General features: G+C 37.0%; 1 protein-coding gene across 1 annotated transcript in view; it reads left to right on the top strand.

Annotated features, from left to right (window-relative positions):
- LOC108794476 (cadherin-10) overlaps positions 1-9,460 on the top strand; it is a gene marked incomplete at its 5' end in the record, with an annotated part of 115,712 nt that overhangs the window by 53,134 nt on the left and 53,118 nt on the right. The window contains 2 exons of the mRNA XM_018565523.1: positions 2,027-2,280; positions 8,314-8,450. Of these exons, the coding sequence (XP_018421025.1) occupies positions 2,027-2,280; positions 8,314-8,450 (391 nt within the window). The remainder of the gene's footprint in view (positions 1-2,026; positions 2,281-8,313; positions 8,451-9,460) is intronic.

The following is a 9,460-nucleotide window of genomic DNA, read 5'->3' on the forward strand; positions in this document are numbered from 1 at the left end:
CCCTGCATTGGTAAGATAAATGTGTCTGTTCAGACTCTCTAAAGATGGCCAGACATCCTGATCTGAAGATCATGTAATGGGCAGTGTCAGCACTCTTTCTTTTCTCCATCCAGGTAACTGTGTGTCTAAAGTTCCCTATGCTTTATATGATATTTGAGGATAATCACATAAAGCAGCCCTCCCAAAAAATAAATGACGAAACGCAGATCATAGGCTTGTTCCATCAAGCTGCACCATCACATAATAAGATAATGTCTCTGGATCAAAGAATGAAATGTTACAGGTATTATAAACAACTGCAATTTTTATCTTGTAATTTTGATACCTGATATACAGTTCCCAAAGCTTTTCCTCTTAATCAAAAAAGGAAACTAGAGGACAAAAGTAGCAGGAGAAAAGCTATCGGCTTGCATATAATACTGTAACAAGAGCACTGAAAAATACACTAACATCCCATGGTAAACAAATGCCATGAGGGTTTTTTTTGCCAGAAGAAACATGCAAAGAATCCGAAACATGCCAAAAAAGGAGTTGGATTACATTATCAGTGGTCTGCCAATGGCCAAAGAGTAGTGGCAAAGGGAAAGATGGTGATTGTGGGGGATGGGACAAAGTGGCAAATGTGAGCCAGGACTTGTATCACACTAGAAGGAAAGTGTTACCGAATACTTACACATTATGGCAAGACCCCACACTCAACCAGGGAAACAACGTTCTGCTTTAAAAAAAAAAAAGAAAGTTTCAGGTCTATCACTCAGATTCTAGACTAGCAATATGGATGGATATCTACATGGCTGTTGAACATACAGTTTATAAAGGTATTAGTATAATAGGAGGCCTCTACATTGGATGTATATATATTTTCAGTGCAATTAACGATGTGCAAATACAGTACATAAATACTGTTTAAGTTCACATAAAAACAAGTTCATGTTGACTTGCAATGCTTTATTCCAGTTTCTATCTAAAATTAATTTTAATCTTGAATGTATTGGTACCTCTTGCAATTATCGCTCAGTATTGCATGCATTTGTTTTTCTTTAGCAGCTGTTAATAAATCTAGTCTAATCAGCATACATTGTTGAGCCTTAATTACAGCAGTACTAAGATTGATTTTAATTATGTTTAGTAATTAAAGGGAAACCTGACATGAAAGAAACATGACTGCTGCCATTGCTCACCTCTCCTAAAAATGCTAATTGCCTGGCTATCATTCTAACGCTCTTGTATTAATACCTCAACTCATTTATCTAGAGCTATACTGATAAGGAGTTCTGTCTTTTGTATATTTGTTTAGGTCAGCAATTCAAAGTATTATGGTCAATGTATAAGTGTAAAAGTCAGGCAACTAGCATTTTAGTTGGAGGTCATCATTGGCAGCCACTGCTGTTCTCTAATGCTTTATTGCTGGTTGCAATATAATTGTCAATATTTTAATATTGTGTTTAGACTTAACTGATGCTTGGAGTAAGGGAACAAATTAGTAACATGTGTAGAGATTTATATGTGCAAAGTAAACGTGTTCACTTGAAACATCCAATGATATGCATATGTAATTTATATATTATTTTTTTTAATTCTGCGCTAATAGTTCAATATTTGAAGTGAATATTTTTGACCTCACTTCACACCTTAGTAAATAAAGTCCTTATTTGGTTTTCTTGCACTTTTTGGATTACAGAGTACCAAACTTACAGGGTTATTCACAAAAAGGTGAAGAGTTTGGAGAAGGCATGAGAAGTGAACAATTGAGGCCAAAATAGATTATTTGGAAAAATTATCCAATTCAGCTCATTTTTCAGTTCAGTTATTTTGGCCTAAATTGTTCACTTCTCCAGCCTTCTCCCAAAAGTCACACTTTTGTGAATAACCCTGTTGGTTAATATGACTCAGAAGTATTACTGTATTTATGTTAGCAACTTTTAAAAAGTGAGAAGGTAGTACAAGTGATGGTATGGTACATTTTGTGAGACATGGTAGTGTTCTAAATATGTACAATTGTATAATTATGTGTTTTTCTAAACAGAAACTGGATTATGAAAGTAAAAGGCTGTACACCTTAAAATTGGAAGTTGAGAATACACATGTGGATCCACATTTTCACTACCTTGGTCCTTTTAAAGACACTGCAACTGTCAAAATCTCAGTGGAAGATGCCAATGAGCCCCCTGTGTTTGGAAGATCTAGCTATATGTTCAAGGTGCATGAAGACATTGAATTAGGAACAATAATTGGAACTGTAATGGCAAGAGATCCTGACACCATATCAAGCCCTGTAAGGTATGTTCTGGCTAAATGGTATTTTGTGCAGAAGCATTAATGTAAAAGTCTTATAAAACTAGAGCAGTGGAAGGGAAAAATGGGTACACTATTTATTTACCTATTACATTCCCAGTCTTGCAGTACGCTATGTTTTTTCCTTGGTAAAAAGTTTTGGTTCTACATCTGAGTTTTGTCAGTCAAGCAGGAAATACTGGCATTGAGATCTATGTGGAATCTTCTATTGCACAATGTGGAGCCTACCCAAACGTTCAACCAAACCATGCACTGAGTCTCACATGGCAATGGTCTATGGCCAATGACAGCATTGAACCATGCTGCCAGTTAATAGCTACTGCTTAATATGTCCTTCCAAACCGCAAGCGCAGGGCAATTGCATTTTGAATAGTGTTGAGAGATACTATTAGTCTATTCACTAAGCTGCCGTAGGTAGCCGAGTGAATGACCAACCTGAAGTGAAGGGAGCCGAACACTGTTCGACTATTCACTTCAGGCTGGTATGGCTGATTGCAGCCATACCGCTCCCGGCCGCCAAGGAGAGAAACACTGCTTTTTCTTTTTTTTTATTCTGACATGAAGCCGTGTGATAATAGAAAAAAACAAAAAAAATGTTTGGCCATAGGAATGCATTGCTAGATTATTGGCTATTTCAATTTGCAATAGCCAATAGCAAACTAGCTATTGTACCCGCCCTCTGCTGCTGTCAATCAGTAGTGGGGACCTGATGGAGAACTGCAGCAGAGGGCGGGTGCAATGCTAGTTTGCTCTTGACTATTGCAAATTGAAATAGCCAATAATCTAGCAATGCATTCCTATGGCCAAACATTTTTTTTGTTTTTTTCTATTATCACACGGCTTCATGTCAGAATAAAAAAAAAGAAAAAGCAGTGTTTCTCTCAATAGTGAAGCCAATGCCTCCTCCTGTGACATCACAGAGGCACCTGTGCCTATAAATACCGTCTTCCTCCACATAATGGTGCTTGGTTATTGCAGAGCTTTGCATCTAGTAGTCCTTAGCCTCTGTTACCTACCTTTCGTTTGACTTCCTGGTATTTTGATCCCCGACCTTGTTACTCGACCTCGATTGTATTTCTACCTGCCCTGATCTGCTATTATGTTAAGACTATGACAATTCTGATGCATCCAAAAAATGTTCTGCATGTTAAATGTTAAAATAAAAAAAGAGTGTTGAGTCCCCAAAAAAGTCCTTTGATGTAATCCATACGTCAATCACATTGTCCAGCGATGTAGATCCTTATCATTCACTGTGGACAATGGACGCTGACTCGCCAAAAAAAACCTGACTCCCGCCATCACGACCCATCCTGATGAACACCCGCCGCAAAATGTCATGACTTGTCCTGCTCCTTTGTTGACATTCGGAAGCAGAGCTGTTATTTTGAGTGTGGGTCATGTGGGTAATTTGGGTAATTTTCAGCGAGTCAGCTGCCATCATCCATCATGATTTATCAATCATGATGGATCTACATCACTGAATGATGTGATTGAATACATCGATGGATTTTTTTCAGCTTTTTTCAAATAATGGACTTTGCACTATGGTGTTGTGTGTTTATTTACTATCTTACTGTATTTGGGGAATGAGTAGGGATAACAACTACCCCTTACTCATTCATGAGGAGGGGCACCCAGATTTCTATAAGCCCCCCTGCCCGCAGACCCCCTCAACTACCAGGTCAGGGTTGTGGGGAAGAGGCTTTTGTCCTCATCTACATGGGGATAAGGTGTTTTGCCAGGGGGTCCTGTAGTGAAATTCATGAATCTACAGCTAACATTTTATTAAAGGAGAACTATGGGGTCAGTGTTTTTCCCCATGGTTCTCCTTAGGGTAATGGGAGGACACAAACTAGCGCCCTCCCATTACCCTAAGCTCAGTATACCGTGAGCTACATACTGAGACGCCGGAGACAGCTCGGCCAGCTTCGGCTCAGTGCGGCTCAGTCGAGCCGAGGCATATGCCTTCGGCTCAACTGAGCCGCTTGGCCAAGTTCGGGAGCTGTAAGGGCTATAGTGAATAGCCCGTACAGCAGCCCTTCGGTTCTACTGAACCGAAGGGGTCCTGTGGCTGAAGGATCGGCCGAAGCTACGGCTAGATCCGTCGGCTGCTTCGTGAATAGACCCCTATGTTTTAGAAATTGCTTAAGCATCTGCAGACTGGCCACTTTAGAGAAACGACTGGTCTGCAGCCCCATTGGGAGAACATACCTTTCTGTCCTACCATGCCTGCTTTTGTGTGCACACCTGGAACACACAGAGGACATTAGACAGTTGAGAGCAGTGTCACCATGCACAGAGCCAGTGCAATCAGTTCTGTGCTTGGAGCTACTGCTCTCTGCTGTCTAATGTCCTCTGTGTGATCACTGTGATCACTGTGATGGCCAAGCCATCTCCTTCCTCTTACAGCAGAGGCAGAGTAGAGCACAGGAGCTTTTCATTTTTAACCCTTTTACCCCCCTTCTCTCCTGTATACAGTATGTTAGCTCCATTCTGTCTCTACTCTGATATGTATCATAGCCCCTTCCTCTTCTTTATCCTGCAAATTTGTACATCACCACTTTATCTCCACCTCACTCTGTGTATGACCTGTATGTAGTGCACCATTACCATATTGGAACCCCTCAATACTGGCATGTATCTTCATTTTCCAAAAAGTGTGACAAAAATCAGATCGGACCTTGCTTTTGCTTTTTCATTTGATTCCCTTGCATCCCATCTAGACAGCAAATGTTTCCAGAATTATTATGTAATATTTTCCATGTTTACCACTACAAATTAAAAGAACTCCTGAACTATGAATTTTGCTTCAAACACCCAATTACATTCAGGAGATGTTTTTATTTTTTGTTTTATTTAGATTAGAATTGGATATGTGAGATTAACCCATTCGCTTTTACTTTAGTTAATCAATCACAAAGTGTAAGCATTCAATAAGCACACTTACGTGTAAATAGCTAAGGCCTGTAAAACTGCCAGTATAGTAATTCAAATACTAGAAGATGTATATTTTACATAGAACAGATGTTTGTTTAAACAGGTGGAAAAGACAAATCTGTTCTTTTGTTTCCTCTTAACTAAATGAGCCTTTGAGAATAACACAGATTATATGAGCTGGAATAAAACCTATACATTTAAAGAAAACATAAATAGCTGAAACTCTGATTTTTGGCAACATGCTTTAACCCCTTCATGACTGAGCTTTATGTCAGTTTCTGTTCGTAAATGACTGACCCACTTTTTACATTTTTGCTGTGTGATTCTTCCATGGCAGTAATATACTTTCTTACTAAATGTACCCACACATTATTAATTATTATATCAAACATGTGTACCTAATGCCTCACTTAGTTCAAATGAACAATAAAAAATGGAAAAAGCATTAATAAAACACTTTTTTTTCACAAACTTTAATTATTATTAATTGTTAGAAATCATTTTTTAAATAATTATAGTATAAAACATATATTTATATATAATTTTTATTTTCCTACTTTTTACGCTTACTTTTTTTAACATTATTTTTTTGTCAATTTATATCAAGCGGTCACTATGACTGCTTGATAAATTAACTTTTTTAGTTGTTGGTTATTATTATGCTGCTCCAAACTTAGGGACAGCTAATAATAACCTTAGAGACTGATCCTGATCGCATGTCAGAATCAGATCTCACTAAAGGTTTCTGATCGTGCCCAGATGATCAGAAGTGATACATTTCAGGCAAAGAGATACATTGTAATATTCCTGTGCCTGAAATATATCGCACAACTTTGTAAACATCGGGCCAGTCTATCGAGCTGTCAAGACGAATAGCAGAGAGGTGACTAACTCTGCTACCTCTCTGCTAGCTTAGCTGTCAAATACTGGACTGCTATTTAGCGATTCGGTATTTGTATGTAACAGCTTCATTCTTTCATTAATGAAAGAAAGGAGCTTTTACAAAAGCTTAACTATTTCATTAATGAATGCCTCAAAATGGAGGCATTCATTAATGAGTGGTAAGCGCTGAGAATCAGCGCTTACCAGCATTACAGAGCCAAAGTGTATGTGTCAGTCATTTGGGCACCTCGTGGTGGGACATACAGTGTAGGTCTCCCATCATGAATGGGTTACAATACTTAGAATTTCATGACTGTGACCTCCCTATATTCAATTAAATGCTGCATTCTGCATATTGACAATTTTTGTGTGACAACTGAATACTGAGAAATATGTAATTGAAGTCTGTTTACAAAAAGCGTAAAGATTATTCACATTGCAAAGTGAGTGTTCACTTGTCCTAATAAATATAGTGAAGATGTGCGTGTGATCACATGCAAGCAAAAATACAGCTTTTTAAAAAAGTTTCCTGGAACATAATTGAAACAAATTTGTTTACGAACAGACACCCCATTTGCCTTTAGTAAATCAACCTCAGAAGATATTTAACTCAACAGAAAATATATTGCCCATTCTTGCTTACAGTATATAAAAATCCAATCAATAAGGCAAAAACACTTAAAGTGGACCTTTACCCCCTTTTACTCGAAATCACATCAGCATGCAGCTCTGCATGCTGATTTAAAATCATCTTACATTCATTAGCTAAACACACTTGTTTTTTAGTTACTTACACATAGAGTTCATCTACTTCCTGGTACAGTTTTGGCACAAATGATGTATGTGTCAAAGCTTTGTATCTAGGGAATGTTGTAACAGCAGATCATTGCTGGGGGGAAATCTCATCTGATCATGAGATCTCAGGGAAAGGCATTTTTCTCCCCTGAGCTGTTGTGCATGGTCATATGTGCATGTCACATGTGTCAGAGATCAAAGAAATAAATGGAGATCTAGTAACCTGCCCTAAGTAAACATGGCAACTGTCAGAAGACTGGGAAAGAAAAGAGAAATAAGGTATGCAAAGAGTACAAAGCCAGCAATTATCTACAAGTACTGTATATGTTTGTAGATTGTCATTACTAAACATTTCTAAAGATGTGTTTGTTGTTATTTTAAAGATATGGGTAAAGGTCCATTTTAACATCAAGGCTAACAGGAAAAATTATGCTAGTTATAGCTGAGCTGTAAACATCTAATTAACATAATATTACATTAAGGGATGTGCTAACCATCAGTTCAAGACAGCAAGTTGAACACAGCACACGGAGGGGATTACACAGATAAAGATACCGTTGGTAGAGGGCAAGGTGAAAACCCACCAATAAAGATGTGGCCATAGTGAAAGAAGCTTTTTGGGGGGAAGGCTCTCACTGCACAGAAGCCAGCGTTCAAAAAGTCATGCATCTGCCCATAGCTCCTTTTAATCAACTCCACCTGGCCTACCCCCTCTAGCACTCAAAAGATTACTCTCCTTTCACTTTGTTATTGCATGGCCAGATTATGACTGACAAAAATGCTTCCAGATAGTCAAGAACCCCTTTCTCTAGGGTACAAAGACCTATTCAGGGACTTTATTGGTTTAAAACATAATCATTTCTTGGGAAAAGATAATGTTTTACTTTTTCTCTCTCTGCTCTCAAATTTTTGTTCTAGTTTAAGGGACAGAGTCATTGCCATCTGTGTACATTCATCATCTATTAGACTAGAAAAAAACAGACAATATGTATAAGAAGAAATTGAAGTCTCTGTCCTCATTTTTTTGACATAAGCCAACAGCTGACTGACTGACTATCCCCACAGCAAACAAGGAGTCAGTTACAATAACAAAAAAACTGAATAATACATGACATGTATGCTTAGATCATACTGTATGTAAAGGTTAATTTATCAAAGCTATGACAGTGAAGCTTTTCTTTTTTTTATATATTTTCTTTTTTCCTTATCTTATATTACTTTTTCCTATTTATGAGGGACTGTTTCAGATCAGAAATTTAGTATGGCATAGAATGCTTATTTGACAACACTCACAATTGCACATTTTACTAATGTAAAATGATAAGATGTCGCTATGTGTTGTCTATAAATACTTAAAGTGTAATTATAATAATATTAAAATATCTCCCATTTTTTTCCTACAAGGTTTTCTCTGGATCGCCACACTGACCTTGACAGAATTTTTAATATACACTCAGGAAATGGATCAATTTATACTGCAAAACCCTTGGACCGTGAAATATCCCAGTGGCATAATCTTAGCATCATAGCTACGGAAATTAGTAAGCTATTTCATAATCATACTTGTTTACTGTGTATTCTTCACTGCACTACCATCAATTGCTTTAATCGCTGAAATCCTATTCTGTGACCATAATATCTTTTAAAAATTATGTGCTTCAAATGAAGGACTTATTTATACATTCAGACAGAGTATGTACAGAAATTCAGTATTTCCCTCAGGTCACACTTTGATTCTCTCTGATTGTCAGTGCTATACTCTCCTTACAAAGCCTTTTATTTTCATCCAATTTGTAAATGGCATACATGTAACCTGTGGGACAAGGACCTATATGTTTTATCGTCTAAAATGTTATTTTAATTCTTCTTTGCCCTAATGCACATTATATTGCAGGTTTACATTGTTGATCTATATGTGTATGTTAGTAAAGCAGTGCTATTATCCTTCTTTTAAGAAAAAATACTGTCATCACAAAGCCACTTTACAAATAGTTTTCTTAAAATGTGAATGATTTATGAATGAAAGAGCAACTTCTGTAGTGCAATATAGTAATGTATATACAAAGTAAAATATAAAAAGCTTCAGCGTTATCTGTATTGTTATTCAGAGGTCAGCAGTTCTGATTTGCATTTTCTTCCAGGGACATATAACAATTGTATTTGTGTTTTCAAGAAACAAAACCAAAGGGGACATATTTAATAATATTTTGATTTAACAAAAGAGATACAAGCCCACACTAGCCCTAGCTCTATAAAAGAAAATCTGTGAGTGGCTCCCTCACTATTGATATCAGCTAATTGACATTGACCTGAGTTTCAAGAGAAGTGGTTCCAAACATTTTTTTTAAATTGACCAATCCATGCAAACCAGGCAGATAAGTGAAAGGAAGGAATGTGTTACAAAGCAGAACATTGAATAGACAGGTGAACATGTGAAAATGTAAACATTAGATATATTGTAATATACTGTAGAATATATATACAGTGTGTATATATACAGTGTGTATATATACAGTGTGTATATATATATATATATATATATATATTTTAT

The sequence above is a fragment of the Nanorana parkeri genome, unplaced genomic scaffold (assembly GCF_000935625.1).
Source record: "Nanorana parkeri isolate BGI_ZX_2015 unplaced genomic scaffold, ASM93562v1 scaffold855, whole genome shotgun sequence".
NCBI classification, from domain to species: Eukaryota; Metazoa; Chordata; class Amphibia; order Anura; family Dicroglossidae; genus Nanorana; species Nanorana parkeri.